The 20094-nt window shown below is 37.6% G+C and overlaps 1 protein-coding gene across 11 annotated transcripts in view; it reads right to left on the bottom strand.

Moving 5' to 3' along the window:
- RBMS3 (RNA binding motif single stranded interacting protein 3) overlaps nt 1-20094 on the bottom strand; it is a 740514-nt gene that overhangs the window by 140818 nt on the left and 579602 nt on the right. For all 11 annotated transcript variants that reach the window (XM_046002641.1, XM_046002647.1, XM_046002649.1 and 8 more), the window contains one exon: nt 6049-6155. In XM_046002641.1, the coding sequence (XP_045858597.1) occupies nt 6049-6155 (107 nt within the window). The remainder of the gene's footprint in view (nt 1-6048; nt 6156-20094) is intronic.

The following is a 20094-nucleotide window of genomic DNA, read 5'->3' as shown; positions in this document are numbered from 1 at the left end:
ATTTGACTACTTTGTTGGGTTACTTTCTTTTTTTAATATTTATTTATTTGTTTGTTTATTTATTTTCTCACAATAGCACATACCCTCCTCAATGTCAATTACCTAGCCACCCTATCCCTCCCCAGTCCCTGCCCAGCAACCCTCAGTTTGTTTCCTGAGGTTAAAAGTCTCTTATGGTTTGTCTCCTTCTCTAGTTTCATCTTGATTCATTTTTTCCCTCCCTTCCCCTATGATTCTCTGTCTTTTTTCTCAAGCTACTTCTTGTTTAATTTCCTTGTCTCTTGTTTGTGTCCATAGTCAAAATACTATTTCTTGGAGGTACAATTCCCAAAGCAATTGTTATCAATGGCATTTACTGACTCAGTTGGGGCTTGGGAAGATCTATGAAGGCTAGACTAGAGTTTCAAAGCCAGTGAAAAATAGTGTGTTTATGATATTTGTACTATTTAAGGATAATGTCCCAGCATGAAATCTTGGTGAAATATCACCATCTTCTGTAATTTGACACTTAGCATTTACTTATATTTGAAAATTCTGAAGGAAATCTAGAGACTAGTCACAACAAATGTCAACATAAAGTAATTTCAAGGTGTGAGTAGAAACATCCATCTTTTGATTTAAGCCATTGATCTTTACAACATAATTGAACGTTTTTGATCAGCTGTGCAAATTATTTGGGTACCAAAAAATTGGGTGGCTTTCTGGTAGTCATTCCAAACATTCTTCGGAAATATAGGAAGAAGCAACAGGAATTCTTCGTGTTCCTGATATTATGTGTGTGTATATAATTATATATATTATTGAAATTATATATATTTGTTCATTTGCTTGTTTTTAGTTGTTTTTTTTTTTCAGTAGAGTTGACACATAATGTTGCATAAGTTTCAGTTATACAACACAGTGATTTGGCAAGTCTATACACTATTCTATGCTCACCACACATGTAGCTCCAATCTGTCACCAACAACCCTATTATAATACAACTACATTCTTTTTTTTTAATATTTTTTATTTATTTATCTGACAGATAGATCACAAGTAGGCAGAGAGGCAGGAAGAGAGAGAGAAGGAAGCAGGCTCCCCACGGAGCAGAGAGCCCTATGCAGGGCTCGATCCCAGGACCCTGGGATTGTGACCGGAGCCGAAGGCAGAGGCTTTAACCCACTGAACCACCCAGACGCCCCATGAACTACATTCTTTATGCTGTGTCTTTAATTCCTGTGACTCCTGATATATTTTTAATTGTTGATTCCAGATTCTATTCCCGATTCCAGACCAGCCATTTGGGAGAGCACTAACAAGATCAATTTGGGAAACATTCTGCCTGAAGTAAAGACTATGGCCTCAGCTGTAATGGGATATCTAGCCACTGCATTTCTTGAAAGTCATAGTGATGATAAAGTGAAACCATTTCTGAGCTAAGGGTGACATTAAAAACATTGCATCACCATTATGACAGAAGCACTGGCCAATCAGAATGTAAATGCTGGAGTAGCATCCTGGGAAACTCCTGGTGTGCCAGCCAGCACTCCATTCTTGTGAGATCATAAGAGGTCCTGCAGGAGGCATCATAGTGGAAGGAGTGGAGGGGTCACACTGAATAACTAGTGTCAGCGGTTATTCACATAATGAAAGAATTAGTTTTACTCTTTTAACAAGCAGAGTGGCTTTTCTGGTATATGGAAGTTGAATATGAGTCCTATGCTTGGCTCAAGCATCTCTAGGACAGTGGTTTTCAAAGTGTGGTCTAAGGATACCTGAGAGTTCCTGAGATATTTTTAGGAGATCCATAGGTTCTCCCTTTTCCAGTGGCATGTTTATGTGGAGTTAGATTTCCCTCATATAATTAAACCAAACAGAATATTGCATCAGGTTGAACGCTGATGCAGGTATGCAAATCTGGTCATCTTTTATTAAGTCAGACATTCAAGTGATTTGCAAAAATGTAAAAGAGCTATTATCAAAAAATTATCTTTGAAAGATACAATATTTTCCATAAAAATATAATATTTTTGTTAACATGGGATGGCTTTATTGTTTTTTGATGAACTAAAAAGATAAAAAGATACAGAGACCAAAGAGTTTGTGGATTGCTGCATCAAGAAATAAAATGATGAGAACTGTAGAGCACTGCGAAAGAGAGGCCTAACAGCCCCAATCCCTGATTGCTCTACTAAAAGTTTTGGTTGTCACTTAAGGGATTAGTTAATGACTTTAAAATATCCCTGTGTATTTCACTTATGCAAAAATATGTCCAGCAGCATATATTTGTATTTCAGAACCTTGCTAATTTACACTAATCTATGTGTATAAAGTTTTCAGTACTGGATTTTTTTTTTTTTTTTTTTTTTTTTTTTTGGTGAAGAAGTACATTTCACTATCTATGTTAAAAGAACTGTTATCAAGGGGCACCTAGTGGCTCAGTGGGTTCAAGTCTCTGCCTTCAGCTCAGGTCATGATCCCAGAGTCCTGGGATCGAGCCCCACATCGGGCTCTCTGCTCTGAAGCAAGCCTGCTTCCCTTCCTCTCTCTGCCTGCCTCTCTGCCTACTTGTGATCTCTATCTGTCAAATAGATAATAAATAAAATCTTAAAAAAAAAAGAACTGTTATCAAAATGACACTCAGAAGAAAATAGCTTTACATAATAAATTAAAATTTTAATTAGCTTATCAATTGTCATGTGTAGGTAATTTTTGTTTGTTTGTTTTAAAGATTTTATTTATTTATTTGACAGAGAGATCACAAGAAGGCAGAGAGGCAGGTAGAGAGAGAGAGAGGAGGAAGCAGGCTCCCTGCTGAGCAGAGAGCCCTATGCAGGACTCGATCCCAGGACCCTGAGATCATGACCTGAGCCGAAGGCAGAGGCGTAAACCACTGAGTCACCTAGGCACCCAATACTTCTAAGATACTTAAACGTTTCAGGAGAAAAACTTTCTTTTTTTTTTTTTTTAACCTGACTTTCATGGGAAAGGTAGAGAAAACATGAGCCTCATTCTGTAGTATTATCCCAAATACTGAAGCATCAGGATAGAAATTATCATCTTACATTCTATCTAAGGCAACAGCGATTGAAAGGTTTACCATTACTTTATGTAACAACAAAACAAAAACAAAAACAAAACAACCTGAGGGTTTTGAAGGGTCAGGGGTGGGAGGTTGGGGGAACAGGTGGTGGGTAATGGGGAGGGCACGTTTTGCATGGAGCACTGGGTGTTGTGCAAAAAGAATGAATATTGTTACGCTGAAAAAAAAAATAAAATGGAAAAAAAAAAAACCCAAAAAGCAAAAAAGAAAACAAAGTGAAAACTAACAAGTAAGTAAGCAAGTAAAAAACACCCAAAATGATCTTATAAAGTTGGGATGCCAAAGGGCTACAAAGAAAATGGAAAACAAGACCATCCATCAGAAATGGACTTCAAGGGAATGTCTCAGTCTTAATACTGGGTGAAGGAAGGGCACAAAGAAAATCTCTCCTAAGAATCTGACCCATAGTCCTTGCTTTGGTTAGTGTTTCAATTCATGCAGCCAGTGTGGTCAAAGACCTTAAACAGAGAATGTAGGTAGTGCCCCAGGTGATTAATAGAAGCAAATGCAAACTGTCTTGTAATAATGCCATTGTTTATAAGAGGAGAACCAATTTCAGAAGTGTTGAAATGTCAGAAAATAACAAGGAAAATGTGTTTTAGAAATGATGAAATACAGTAATTAGAATTTCCTGGTATATAAAAATTAATTAAATATTGCTTACATAGGAATAATTTGCATTATGCCACACTTTATCAACCATGCTGACATAATTTACTCTAGCAATCACAAAGCAAGGGGAAATGGAATCAAAAATATATATTATGATGGACACACAAAGTTATGCAACATTCAGAGTGTCTACACTTAAGACCATAATCAAGATGTAAAAATTAACATGCTTATATCAAAATCAAGCTCTCTGACAAGCATAGGTGTAGTGCATGCTACTTGTTTTCCTAATTTCTATCCTCTGAATGTGTCTACACACTTGGAATACATTTTTATGGGTCACAGATAAATTTATGAAGGTCCGTTGATTTTCATAGTTCAATAGGAAAATGTAGAACTCTTAAACAGCAAATTTTGAAAACAGAGACTAGGAATATATATTTAAAACCTATATTTAGGGGCACCTGGGTGGCTCAGTGGGTTAAAGCCTCTGCCTTAGGCTCAGGTCATGATCCCAGGGTCCTAGGATCGAGCCCCGCATCAGGCTCTCTGCTCCGCAGGGAGCCTGCTTCCTCCTCTCTCTCTGCCTGCCTCTCTGCCTAGTTGTAATTTCTCTCTGTCAAATAAATAAAATATTAAAAAAAACAAAACAAACAAACAAAAAAAAACCTATATTTAAACTACAAGATGCTCTGGGTGTTAAACTGGACTCCACAATGCTTCCGTGGCAACAGTACACATGTTCTTTACCATGACATCAACCTAAAGCCTTAGATTTCTATGAGGTAGCAAAGTGGCAGCTCTGTCTACATTTCTCATGTTTGTTGGTTTGGTTCCTAAGAAATGTAGATTCAAGTACAGTGTCTTGCTAAAGTTGGCATCCCTTTTGTGGATATGATAATTCAGATTCTTATAGGGACAAGAACTGGGGTTTTGGTCATCACTGCCAAGTCATCTAATTGACTGTCAAGGCTTCTTGGTGATGGTTTATGATCCAGAAATCTCTCTCACCAGTGAGCATTTGACCCAATAGCATTTTAAAAGATCAAATGAGTCTTTCTAGACTACAGATGGTTGGTATGGGATGGATTTCATAATGAGTGCTGTCAGAAATCAGCTGTCTTTTGGAGGCAATGGGACTAATTGATGGTCACTAACCTCTACCTAAAACACAGGGGTCATTCCATTTCCCCTTCCTTTTTTGAACATAACACAGATAGCCTTTCTATAGTTGAAGTATCCAAACATTCCTTTTTCACTAGTTTCAAGTGTTCAGTGGTGATTCTCTTCTTTATGTCTTAAAATAATGCATTATAGATTATACAATACTTGAACATAACTATACACTTTAAGAGAGGTTTTTGAGACCTGCATGGAAATACTCAAAACAGACAACAGTGTTAGAAACTAAAAAATGGCTAAAGGTTTTGGTGAGAAAATCCCCACCCTCTGCCTTCACAACTGTGAATGCTGCATCAAGTGGGATGCCTCTTAAATGAGAAATGGATGAAGTAGGTGCTTTGAATAAAAATACGAAATAGAGCTCTTCTGTTGAAATTATGGCTTTGGTACAAAATAGCATTTATTCAAGTCATTCAAGTAACTCTATTCCATTTCACAAAGAATAAAAAGACCTCTTAGAAGCCCTGATACCTTTTCCTTGTCTTCTTACAATAAAAATAACCAAAAGAAAATCATTCCCAAGGGTCATTGGATACATAAGCTTGCTTTTCTACTTCTTTGTGTTAAGAGTATAAATGGATAATTAACTGCTCAATGCCTTTTTTTATTGTGAAAAACAAAAGCCTGTGTATATGAACTTTTTTCCCTCTTTCTTGACCAACAGAAAATGTCATATTTTATACTGATATATATATATATATACAAAATACATATCAACACATTTATGAACAAATAGGAAAATGCATGCATACACCTATATGAGCAAGTAGACTATCTCAAGGGTAGAATAAAATAAATCTAAATTTGTGTTTTTTCCTAAACACAAACATTTAACTCTCACTATTGATTTCACTGAAAATATAGCTACCCACAATTAAGGATCAATTCTTTGTGGATAATTCTTTCAGTGAGTGTATATTGGGTTTAAGATTTGGTTAAAGACAGAGGATTTATTATAGGATAGAACTGAGGTCAATTTTGAAGTCCTACACTCCTCCTCAAGTCATTTTATCTTGAGCACATTAACATAGGCCTACTCATTTGCCCCCTTCAAAGCCATGTAATTTTCTACAGGACTCGAATTCATCAGGGTCCCAAATGTCTGTCTTGCCACCCTTCTGAGGGATGTCCACTGCTATGTTTCTGAGCAAAAGTCAGTCAGGACTCACCTCTCCTTCCCTGGGCCAAGGCCTTCCATTCTGGGTGTATTTGCTTTGATTCTGTCGCTTCTTTTGTCCTCCATCAGCGAATTTGCACAGTAAAGGCTCACTAGGGGCTGGGAAGATAAGAAACCAATTCTATATTAGCAAATACCCCTAAAAACCAAGTGATTTTTGAGTCACAGTAGTGTTTTGTAATGCCTATCTTTTGAAGTTTTCTTGCTTCTGGAGAGATAGTTGGCCCCCTTTTAGTCTCAATTATGTTGGCTGCTATTCTATCTAACTGGGCTTCAAAAAAATGCTGGCAGACCATAAAAGAATACAAAAAATATTGTTGAAAAAAAAATCAGTTGAAGCAGAATGTGAACTTGGCTTAAAAGTGAAGAGGGGAATGTTGACTCCTTCCCCTTATATCAATGCTAAAAACCAGATGATGGGGCCAAAATGGAGTCACTTATGCTAAGCTCCATGTCACCAAACCGAGACCTAACTTAATTATAGTTTTGGCTCTCCCAGAAATGGAATTTTGAACCAATCAATCAGGAGTCACTGATCAGCATTAGTGAGGTAATTGACCTGATAGACCCCTGCCATCTCTAAAGAAAAGTGACTTTGCCACAACCAATCCAATTTTTGCCACTATAACTTTCTTGTTCCCACTCCCTTCTGCTGCAGAAGCCTCCCATCTGCACAGGTTCTCAGAGCTCCTCTCTACCTGCTGAAGGAGAGACTGCCTGAGTTACAAATCCTTGAATAAAGCCAATAAGATCTTTAAAAAGTACTCATTGAATTTTGCTTTTTCTTATTAGAAACATATTCATAACCAGTATTTGTGTGTAGATAAATATTTCCCCCTCAAAGTAACTATGTTTTCACAGTAGAACTGTAGGATTCTATTTTGGAAAGAGATCCTTAGGAGCTGCCTTCTAAAAAGGGAGCCATTTTGCTAATTACAACCAAATCAGTTTTTTTCTCATTAACCTCTGCAATTTCAAAGCGGCTAGAAGTTGATTGTCTACTGAACCCCTTTCTCTCCAATTTCCCAGTGAAATCTAGTCAGTATCCCTGGGAGAACAATTATTTGAATATCAAATGAGCCCACAGGATAAAATACAGTCAAAGGATATGGTTCTAAGAAAAGAATCCTGGACTGGGGGGAAAAGTGGTCCTCGATGACTCAAGTTAACTTATTTGATAATCTTTTAAAACACAACAAGGAGAAATTTATTCTTTGAGAACTGATGCTCCCTCCACATCCCTACTTGACTAAAAAAAATGCTGCTTGTGATTACCACAAATGTACTTTAAAATGAATGAATAAAAAGAAAGCCATATGGTTAAAAAAAAACTTGGTCAATGCGTTAAATGGGTAGGGGGATTTTTTTGCTATTATTTGCTTGGATAAAACAAATATTGATTTGTAAATTTATAATCTGAAAATTAAAATGAACCCCTCCCTCTCACAACCCCCTGGGAAAATGCATTCTTCTGAAGATTAATTGTATTAATGGTTGAAGAGGAACAAAACATACCCTTCGAAAAAATGACTCTTTGGCATTAGGACTAATTTAGCCTGATTATTTTTAAGAAACAACAGATAGAGGAAAAGCTCTGAAAACTGACCAGAAGTTACCCTTTTGTAAGAGACATTTACACTTATAAAGGAAATCTCTATTTGTAACAGAATCTCCCTCTTTGTATCTGGAAGAAAAGAATATTCTAAATCTCAAGAAATTCTTATCTATCAGTAGAGAAAAAAGGACTTAAATCTATGCAAAAACCTTACCCTTATTTACAGTGCTTTTTCTGGTAATCTCCTCTAACTGGCCTCCCTGCTCCCTCCCCAACACCTTTTGTCTTCCTCTGAAGACCATATTTAAGATGGTGACTGGGGTATTTCAGGGAGTTACTAGGTTTTCCTGGGTATCTCCATACGAGAGGCATATATGTTATTAAACCTCTGTTTGTTTTTTTCTCCTGTTCATGTGTCTTTATGGGGGGTGGGGGGTCCTAGCCAAGAACTTAGAAAGGTAGAAGGAAAATTATTTTAATTCTTTATCCCTCCTTCTATCTTTGCCTTTTGCCAGGCAGTATTGTTGCGCTCTTTGAATCTTGGTCTGATCCCATGTGAACTGCTCTAGCCAATGAAATGTTAGCAAATGAGGCACAAGCAGAACACTGAAGTGTTTTTAAGCATTGAGTTTTGCTTCTTTTGCTTCTCTGCACAGCCGCATGAATATACTCAGCCTGGCCTGTGGAAGGATGAGATACAAGTGTAGAGGAGTCATCCCTACTATCAGAGCCAAAGCCAAAGCAGATCATCCGATGACTACGATGCTGACGTGTGAGTGAGCGCAACGAAAATCATCAGATATACACAGATAAACATGCAGTTGACCACAGACCAGGCGAGGTCAAAGATGATCCCACAAACATGTAAGCTAAATAAATCTCCATTGTTTCATATCACTAAAATTTTGCCATTGACACATAATATTATAATCTTAATAGATAACTGCTATCATTTTCCCCAACACCTATTCCTTCCCATTTCCACTCCAGCAAGGTTGCTTATGTTCACTAACCTGGACAATGCAAAAAAAAAAAAAAAAAAAATTATGGAATTCATGAGACTTTCAATTGTCTCCAAAATCAATAGTGGAAAAAGAGATGAGTGGGTAACCACAAATAAATATTTGAAAATCATTAAGTTTTAAGTGGCAGTAGTATTTACTCAATCCTTTTATTATGAGCTGCAGAATTCTATTGACCAATATTGAAGGAAATACTGACTCAAACAGAAGTTCGGAATTGGCTAGGTGGAATGAAAAATAAAACGTCTTGCCTCCCTATGGAGGAGGCATGTGGGAATACGTAACTCATCCTGGCACATAACTCAACCAATGCCATTCCTCACGGAGCACAAGTGTTTCCCAACTGTCTGCTTTTGGGAAACTCCAACTTCAGTGAGTTTGGTGAAGCCACAGAAATCACACAAAGGAAAGGCTGAATCATGAAGTGTCTGCAGACAGGAGCTGCCATCACACTGAAGTAGTCTAAATTCTTTCTCCAGATGAAGAACTGAAAGGATAAATGCAATCAAGGATCCTGAAACTCTATGCTAAAGAAAATTTCCTGTGAGACTCCAAAAGCATATATAAGTATGTGCCTACAGTAAGGAATGATTATATATATATCATATATATCATTATACATACACCATCGTTCCTCACTATAGGATATTTTCTCTCTTGATATTTTAAAAATTCAAGGTATATTCTCTCATTCGAATGGGATGGTCATGCCGACATGTGAGTTTATAACTGGCAATAGTACAAATTTCTCACAAAAGGCAAATAAATCTAGAAATACCTTAAATTTCCTACTGTTAAAAAATGTAGATTCTACCTTTTATGTTTCTTGGGATAATAACTTTCATGAGTCATACTTTCTACTATCTGAGGCAGGATTCTCTTTATTGTCTCCTAAAACAGATTCTTTTAGAGAACATAATATACTGATTCTAATAGTCTAGGATATAATAATGACTTTGCTTGAGGTCGTTCTTGTTTCTGTAGGCTCTGACACTTAGTTTGGGTTCATTTCCGTGTCTAGCAGTCTGCTTCCTGGCTCCCTGACTTACTAACTACAAGACTCCAGACACCTTTTAAATTTTTTTAATATTTCTGTGACTCATTTTCCTCAAGTATGAGTTGAGGATAATAACATCACTTACCTCAGACAGCTGTTGTGAAGATTAAATAAATTCATGTGTGAAAAGTGTTTAAAACAGTGTATGGTGCATAAATGATTATTAAATCCACATTAGCCATAACTATTACTATTGCCTAGCATCTTTATTAGCCACTGCCCATGCATTGGCTGTAAAACCTAGTTACTTGGCTGAGTCTGAGTTCAGAGTGTTCAATCAACTGGGCTTATTGTTTCTCAGCTCTGTCCCACTCTAACTCCATGGCTGGTTTGGCCACAGAACTTGCAGCTGACTCTCCAAGAACAGTGAAAAGATATGCTCATTGAGAGGATTTGCACTTCCAAGATGATTCTTGCTGACTGCAGCTTGGACCATCCGGCCATGTTCCCCTCCTGAATCCTCACCGAAGTTTGAATTCTAATATCCTGAGTAGGATACAAGTCATGTTCTCTTATGTATCTTAACACTCCATTGCCTACCCTGAATGCTCCCTGTTCCTTTTTCTGCTGTGTTTTCAAAAAATTATTCTTACTACTATTTTTTGTTACTTAACTGCTAGAGATCTATTAGCTATTTAAATCCAGCAAATCTGTATTTTACTACTAAGGTAAGCACAATGCTATCTACACATTGTAGGCAAGCAAAATTCACCACCCCAAAATGTGTCTCTTTGACATGTATACACACACAGACACACATATACATATATTTAAAGACTTTCTGGTGAACTCTTGGACACTATGGAATCAGGGGGACAACACTGACAAGAAAAGAAAGGCTTTGAATGAATTACTAACTTCAGGATTTCTTCTACTTACTGGCACAGAGAAATTTTATAGAGGCCTCTTTGAAACAAATATTACCAAATCACAATAGTTTAGCTTGCTAAGGATCAATTATACATAGACTATGAGATTCTGGCTTGTAAACCTACCTTGAATTTTTCATTATTGAAAAGGGAACTTTTAGAACAATATTTTTAACACTAAGGGAAACTTAAAAAGCCATAGGGAAAGACTTTCTTAACTTTCAACTGAGATGCCTTTGTGAGTTGTGTTCGACAGTGTCTTAGAGGTTTCAAATCTTAGCCACCCTGGTATTCGAAGATCTTCATAAGTTGTTAGACTATGATGTTGGTAATGATCTATTTATATTTATTGACATTGCTATGTCAAAATATCTGCTGTCACTTTACTGATTTGAAGATGATTATGATGGGAAAGCAGGGCCACAAAATTTTTATTCAATGAAGTTAAAAGAAATACAATCCTAGAAACACATTTTTTAAATGTGTCATTAAAAAAGGATGGAATATCTATGATATTTTCCTTGAATTTAGGCATGTAATTATGATTGTTAGTTTCCTGGGGAGTTTGGAGGTGGATTTCATTGAGAATGTAAGACCAAACAGTGAATTAGATGAATTAAGATTTATATAATCTTCTAGTTCTCAGGTGATTTCTAAATACCTGCAAGATAAAATCCAAACCCTGACATTAGAAGAGAAGAATCTGTTCCCTTGATCTCATCTTTAGCCAGATTCCTCCCACTCCTGTGGCCTAAAGTCCCCTCACCTCTAAATGCCTTTTCTCATCCCTGGAATTTCCCTTCTCAGCTTTCCCTCCTTGGCCTCCCCCATACACAACCTCCATCTGGCAACCTACTCATCAGCCTTCAGAATGCAGCTCAAATCCATGTTCTTTGGAAAGCCTTCCTTGACTCTACTTCATCTCATTTCAAAGGGGAATTACCTAGTGCTTACTTGGCTGACTTTCCTAGGTTGAACGCTGTTCTGTTGTGTTAAGTCTTTGAAAAGTAGCAATTACTGTCCACGCTTGAGTTTGAAAGTGATTGTAACAAAGAATGAAGTTTATGTATATGCATGTGTGCGCACGTGCGCGTGCATATTGTTAACACCATTTTACACATAGATGCGAAATAATAATAAATAATACTTGAAAGTGATGCTACTCAAAATGTGGTCCAAGGACAGGCATCAATGGGATCCATACTTGGGAGCACTTGGGAACATGTTAGAAATGCAGAATCTGGGCCCTTCCCCAGATCTATTCAATCAAACTCTGCATTTGAACCAGATCCCCAGGTGATTCCTCTGCACACATCAGTTGGAGAAACACTGATTTGATTGTGACTGCCTCTTTAACAGAGGAAGTAGGAATAGATCTTAGATGTTCAACATGAATCCTCTGAATAATGAGATAATTTCAGTAGCACACAAATATTATATTGTCTACAATTTCCTTATTGCAGTATTATGCTACCAATTAATTTTGCCTAGTCTCTTTTCACAGTAGTTAAAATACAGACTAAATGAAGAAGGGGCCTTTGTGGAAGTGAGATGCAGTTATAAGCCACAGATTGTAATGTGCTAGAAGACATTATGGTCTATCATGAAAATGAAGAGTATTTAAAATATAATTATAACAATGCATGGCGATAAAGTTACATGGTAATTATGAAGGAGTAATTACTGTTTGTTTGCTTAGTGCAGTATTTCTAGCCTTCCAAACTGTATTAAACACAAAACATCCAAGGCATGAACCAATAAGATAACCTTATGGCTTACAGAATTTGCTGTTCTAAACAAACAAAACAACACCATTTATTTTACCTAGCACAATTAATGTAAATTTTTTTTGATTTTTATTTGAAACTTATTCTTCTGTTCCCTTGTGGTTTGATGGCTTTCTTGAAACTTGTGCTTGGATTCCTTTCTCTTTCTTTTTTGTAAACCTATTTACAGGTTTTTTACCACGGCTACCGTGAGGTTCATATACAACATCTTATGCATATAGTAGACTATATTTAGTTGATGGTCACTTAAGTCTGAACCCATCTAAAAGTTCTAAATTTTAACTCCCCTAACCCATGTTTTAGGTATACGATGTCATAATTTACATCCTTTTATTTTGTGAATCCCTTGACTGATTTTTGTAGATATAATTGATTTTACTGGTTTTTTTTTTATTTTCACTATATTGGTTTTACAAGTGATTAATCTGCTGCTTTTATTATACATTTGCATTTACCTGTGAAATTCTTTCCATTCATAATGGTCTTATTCCCAATTATGGCCTTTTCTTTCCACTAATTTCCCTTTAAGATTTCCTGGAAGCCTGGTTTAGTGGTGGAGGGCACATGAAACATTCCCCAGAGTAGATAAAGTGTTGGGCCACAAAACAAGTTTCAATAAATTCACACAGAATAAAATCATATCATGCCACAACAGTGTGAAACTCAAAATCAATCACAAGAAAGAATCTGGAAGAACACGAATATATGGAAGCTAAATCACGTGCTACTACATAATGAATGGCCAACAAAAAAATCGAAAGAGGTAATTTTAAAAAATGCATGGGAACAAATGAAGATGAAAACACGATGGTCCAAGATCTTTGGGACTCAGCAAAATTCGTTCTAAGATGGGAGTATATCGCAATCCAGGCCTACCTCGAGAAGCAAGAAAAATCTCAAACAACCTAACTTTATACCTCAAGGAGCTATAAATAGAACAAACAAAGCATAAAGTCAATGAAAGAAGGGAATAATAAAGATGAGTGTAGAAATAAATGATATAGAGACTAAAAAACCAAAGAACAGATCAGTGAAACCAAGAGCTGAGAAAACACAATCAACAGAAACTTAACATGACTTCGGTTTTATGATGCACTAAGAATGTTTACTAACATCATATTCTACAAGTAGATAACCCTTTTAGCTTCTAAGTATTAATAGGATTCCTGCTGTCCCTTAGCCAAGTGAACATTTTCAATTTTTAGCATTCAGTTTATTTAAACTCTTCAGGTATTTATAATGGATTGTGGTGACAGTCTTTTAGAATATCTCTTCTTACCATAACTCACAGGTCTGGTAGTTTAAATACTAAATTTAAAAATTCCTCACCTCAGAGAGATTATGAATTTTACTTCAGGAAACAAAAAGGGAAGGGTGGGAGAAGCAGAGTGGATAAGATAAGCTAGCGGCAAGAGGAACAGTTTATTGGAGGTGAGCTTATAAAATCTGGGACTGAGTGAAAGAATGAGATAAAAGAATTAAAAAGAAAGAATTCCAAGCACTAAGTTAAAATATAAAAATTTAATCTAGAAACTATTTTCCTATTAAATGTGTGGACATGGATCTGTTCTCAATTAAAAAAAGAAAAAGGAACTATTCCTGTGATAATCAGGGTGCCTTGTACATTAAAAAGCGGTTTCATAGTAGAGAATTAAAAAATGATACTAAGGGGCGCCTGGGGGGCTCAGTTGTTTAAGAATCTGCCTTTGGCTCAGGTCATGATCACTGGGTTCTCTGATCAAGCCCCGCATCAGGATCCTTGCTCAGGGAGGGAAGTCACAGCTTAGAAGAGGAGAAAGACAAGCAAAAGGAAACTTCTAACAGCTTTCAGTGGATACCACAATAGGAATATGGATAGATAATTTGAAAGCATAAAGCAGATGTCATTCTCTAGCACTATAGACACAGAATGTCCTCTAGCTCAGAAATCACATTCACTACCATAGAGTTTTAGAAAATCACATGTCACAGGCATGACTCCCCCCATGCCCACAGCTAGATAGTGAATGAGCACATGAAGGACTAATACCAAGTGTTTTCTAGTCTAGCTAAAACAGGCTTTTATTAAATGTTTAGCAAATGAAAATATGAATCAATGAGATGGACATAATGACAAGATTTAGTTGAAATACTTTTAGAACACTTGAGGTCATAGAGATCTTAAGTTGAAAACTGGTAGCTTTCCAACAATAAATAAGAACTTCCAGCATTTGCCTTAATTCTCCACAATCCTTAAACTTCCTGCTGTCTTATACCTGACCGACAACCCTCATTTTCTCTCAGATGCAAAAAGCATCATTAGTCTATAATGATTTGGAATAAAGAACAATGATGTAAAAATGATAGATGTGTCTTTCTAAATAACTCTGTATTAGGTGTCGGGGTGGTTCAGTTGGTTAAGCATCTGACTCTTGATTTCAGCTCAGGTCATGATCTCAGGGTCATGAAATTGAGCCCCTACCAGGTTCGAGCTGGAGTTTAAGATTCATTCTCTCCTTCCTTCTCCCTCTGCCTCTCTCTGTGCAAGCCATCTTCAATCTCTCTCTCTCAACTAACTAACTAACTAAATAACTCTGTGTCAAAAGCCATGTCCTTAATTTTCATGACTAATTCCAAAATACTTGCTGTTATATCCAGGAAAGTTTCACAGTCCCTCTCATTTGTCTGCAAAAGATTTGTTACTTTCTCTCACCCATGTATGACCTATACATGATCGACTTTGTGTGCATATATGTATGTATGCATTTCTAACTCTGTATATGTTTATATACCTCTATCTCAATCATCTTTGTAGATGTAGAGCAAGCAAGTCCCAAATTTAAATTACAATTTACAGGGGGGAGGAGTCAAGATGGCGGAGAAGTAGCAGGTTGAGACTACATCAGGTAGCAGGAGATCAGCTCGATAGCTTATCTAAACATTGCAAACACCTACAAATCCAATGGGAGATCAAAGAGAAGAAGAACAGCAATTCTAGAAACAGAAAATCAACCACTTTCTGAAAGGTAGGACTGGTGGAGAAGTGAATCTAAAACGACGGGAAGATAGACCACGGGGGAGAGGGGCCGGCTCCCGGCAAGTGGCGGAGCAACGGAGCACAAAATCAGGACTTTTAAAAGTCTGTTCCACTGAGGGACATTGCTCCAGAGGCTAAACCGGGGTGAAGCCCACGCGGGGTCAGCGTGGCCCCAGGTCCCGCAGGGTCACAGAAGGATCGGGGGTGTCGGAGTGTCCCAGAGCTCACAGGTATTAGAACAGAGAAGCCGGCTACAGAGACAGAGCCGAGGACTGAACTCTCAGCTCGGGGTTACCGTGAATTGGTGGTGGGCTGGGTGAGCTGGGAGCGCAGCTAGAGGCTGGGGATATGGGAGTGATTGGGTGCTGTCCTCTGGGGGCGCACTGAGGAGTGGGGCCCCGGGCTCTTGGCTCCTCCAGGCCGGAGACTGGGAGGGAGCCATTTTCATTCCCGTCCTCCGGAACTCTATGGAAAGCGTTCAGGGAACAGAAGCTCCCAAAAGGGAACCCGAGCTGATTACTTAGTCTGGGCCCCGGTAAGGGTGGTGCAATCCCGCCTCGGGCAAAGACACTTGAGAGTCACTACAACAGGCCCCTCCCCCAGAAGATCAACAAAATATCCAGCCAGGACGAAGTTCATCTATCAAGGAAAGCAGGTTCAATTCCTAAGACAGCAGCGCAATTCCAGAGGAGGAGAAAGCAAAACACAGAACTCATGGCTTTCTCCCCATGATTCTTTAGTCTTGCGGTTAATTCAATTTTTTTTTTCTTTTTTCAATTTTTTTTCTTTCTTTTTTCTTCTTCTGCTAAATTTTTTAAAACTTTTACCCTTTTCTTTTTTAATGTTTTTTGACTAGTTTATCTAAATATATATATTTTTTCTGTTTTATATTTTTTCTTTATTTGTTTTATTTTTTAAATTTTTTTCTTTTTTTTCTTTTCTGAACCTCTTTTTATCCCCTTTCTCCCCCCCACAATTTGGGGTCTCTTCTGATTTGGTTACAGCGCATTTTTCTGGGGTCTTTGCCACCCTTTTAGTATTTTATTTGATCCTTCATATCCTCTTATCTGGACAAAATGACAAGGCGGAAAAAATCACCACAAACAAAAGAATAAGAGACAGTACCGAAGGCTAGGGACCTAATCAACACAGACATTGGTAATATGTCAGATCAAGAGTTCAGAATGATGATTCTGAACGTTCTAGCCAGGCTCGAAAAAGGCATGGGAGATATTAGAGAAACCCTCTTTGGAGATATAAAAGCCCTTTCTGGAGAAATTAAAGAACTAAAATCTAACCAAGTAGAAATCAGAAAAGCTATTAATGAGGTGCAATCAAAAATGGAGGCTCTCACTGCTAGGATCAATGAGGCAGAAGAAAGAATTAGTGATATAGAAGACCAAATGACAGAGAATAAAGAAGCTGAGCAAAAGAGGGAAAAACAGTGCTCGCTTCGCAGCACATATACTAAAAAAGAGGGAAAAACAGCTACTGGACCACGAGGGGAGAATTCGAGAGATAAGTGACACCATAAGACGAAACAACATTAGAATAATTGGGATTCCAGAAGAAGAAGAAACAGAGAGGGGAGCAGAAGGTCTATTGGAGAGAATTATTGGAGAGAATTTCCCTTATATGGCAAAGGGAACAAGCATCAAAATCCAGGAGATGCAGAGAACCCCCCTCAAAGTCAATAAGAATAGGTCCACACCCCGTCACCTAATAGTAAAATTTACAAGTCTTAGTGACAAAGAGAAAATCCTGAAAGCAGCCCGGGAAAAGAAGTCTATAACATACAATGGTAAAAATATTAGATTGGCAGCAGACTTATCCACAGAGATCTGGCAGGCCAGAAAGAGCTGGCATGATATATTCAGAGCCCTAAATGAGAAAAACATGCAGCCAAGAATACTCTATCCAGCTAGGCTATCATTGAAAATAGAAGGAGAGATAAAAAGCTTCAGGGACAAACAAAAACTGAAAGAATTTGCAAACACCAAACCAGTTCTACAGGAAATATTGAAAGGGGTCCTCTAAGCAAAGAGAGAGCCTAAAAGTAGTAGATCAGAAAGGTACAGAGACAATATACAGTAACAGTCATCTTACAGGCTAATAATGTCACTAAATTCATATCTCTCAATAGTTATCCTGAATGTTAATGGGCTAAATGCCCCAATAAAATGACACAGGGTATCAGAATGGATAAAAAACCAAAACCCATCAGTATGTTGCCTACAAGAAACTCATTTTAGACGCGAAGACACCTCCAGATTTAAAGTGAGGGGGTGGAAAACAATTTACCATGCTAATGGGCATCAGAAGAAAGCTGGGGTGGCAATCCTTATATCAGATCAATTAGATTTTAAGCCAAAGACTATAATAAGAGATGAGGAAGGACACTATATCCTACTCAAAGGGTCTGTCCAACAAGAAGATCTAACAATTTTAAATATCTATGCCCCTAACGTGGGAGTAGCCAACTATATCAACCAATTAATAACAAAATCAAAGAAACACATCAATAACAATACAATAATAGTAGGGGACTTGACAAGGATCCCACCAAAAAAAAAAGAACTACAGACCAATATCCTTGATGAACACAGATGCAAAAATTCTCACCAAAATACTAGCCAATAGGATTCAACAGTACATTAAAAGGATTATTCAACACGATCAAGTGAGATTTATTCCAGGGCTGCAGGGTTGGTTCAACATCCGCAAATCAATCAATGTGATAGAGCACATTAATAAAAGAAAGAACAAGAACCACATGATACTCTCAATAGATGCTGAAAAAGCATTTGACAAAGTACAGCATCCCTTCCTGATCAAAACTCTTCAAAGTGTAGGGATAGAGGGCATATACCTCAATATTATCAAAGCCATCCATGAAAAACCCACCGCAAATATCATTCTCAATGGAGAAAAACTGAAAGCTTTTCCGCTAAGGTCAGGAACACGGCAGGGATGTCCATTATCACCACTGCTATTCAACATAGTACTAGAAGTCTTAGCCTCAGCAATCAGACAATGAAAAGAAATTAAAGGCATCCAAATCGGCAAAGAAGAAGTCAAACTATCACTCTTCGCAGATGATATGATACTATATGTGGAAAACCCAAAAGACTCCACTCCAAATCTGCTAGAACTTGTAAAGGAATTCAGTAAAGTGTCAGGATGTAAAATCAGTGCACAGAAATCAGTTGCATTTCTGTACACCAACAGCAAGACAGAAGAAAGAGAAATTAAGGAGTCCATCCCATTTACAATTGCACCCAAAACTATAAGATATCTAGGAATAAACCTAACCAACGAGGCTAAGAATCTATACGCAGAAAACTATAAAGTACTCATGAAAGAAATTGAGGAAGAAACAAAGAAATGGAAAAATGTTCTATACTCCTGGATTGGAAGAATAAATATTGTGAAAATGTCTATGCTACCTAAAGCAATCTACACATTTAATGCAATCCCTACAAAATACCATCCATTTTTTTTTCAAAGAAATGGAACAAATAATCCTAAAATTTATATGGAACCAGAAAAGACCTCGAATAGCCAAAGCAATATTGAAAAAGAAAGTCAAAGTGGGTGGCATCACAATTCTGGACTTCAAGCTCTATTACAAAGCTGTCATCATCAAGACAGCATGGTACTGGCACAAAAAACAGACACATAGATCAATGGAACAGAATAGAGAGCCCAGAAATAGACCCTCAACTCTATGGTCAACTAATCTTTGACAAAGCAGGAAAGAATGTCCAATGGAAAAAAGACAGCCTCTTCAATAAATGGTGCTGGGAAAATTGGACAGCTACATGCAGAAAAATGAAATTGGATCACTTCCTTACACCACACACGAAAATAGACTCAAAATGGATGAAGGACCTCAATGTGAGAAAGGTATCCATCAAAATCCTTGAGGAGAATGCAGGCAGCAACCTCTTTGACCTCAGCCACAGCAACATCTTCCTAGGAACATCAGCAAAGGCAAGGGAAGCAAGGGCAAAAACGAACTATTGGGATTTCATCAAGATCAAAAGCTTTTGCACAGCAAAGGAAACAGTTAACAAAACCAAAAGACAACTGACAGAATGGGAGAAGATATTTGCAAACGACACATCAGATAAAGGGCTAGTATCCAAAATCTATAAGGAACTTAGCAAACTCAACACCCAAAGAACAAACAATCCAATCAAGAAATGGGCAGAGGACATGAACAGACATTTCTGCAAAGAAGACATCCAGATGGCCAACAGGCACATGAAAAAGTGCTCCACGTCACTCGGCATCAGGGAAATACAAATCAAAACTACAATGAGATATCACCTCACACCAGTCAGAATGGCTAAAATTAACAAGTCAGGAAATGACAGATGCTGGCGAGGATGCGGAGAAAGGGGAACCCTCCTACACTGTTGGTGGGAATGCAAGCTGGTGCAACCACTTGAAAATAGAACTACCCTATGACCCAGCAATTGCACTACTGGGTATTTACCCTAAAGATACAAACGCAGTGATCTGAAGGGGCACGTGTACCTGAATGTTTATAGCAGCAATGTCTTCAATAGCCAAACTATGGAAAGAACCTAGATGTCCATCAACAGATGAATGGATAAAGAAGAGGTGGTATATATACACAATGGAATACTATGCAGCCATCAAAAGAAATGAAATCTTGCCATTTGCGATGACGTGGATGGAACTAGAGGGTATCATGCTTAGTGAA

This window comes from Meles meles, chromosome 4, assembly GCF_922984935.1.
Source record: "Meles meles chromosome 4, mMelMel3.1 paternal haplotype, whole genome shotgun sequence".
NCBI classification, from domain to species: domain Eukaryota; kingdom Metazoa; phylum Chordata; class Mammalia; order Carnivora; family Mustelidae; genus Meles; species Meles meles.
The sequence above is the reverse complement of the archived record's forward strand: the minus strand, read 5'-3'. Positions and strand labels throughout refer to the sequence as shown.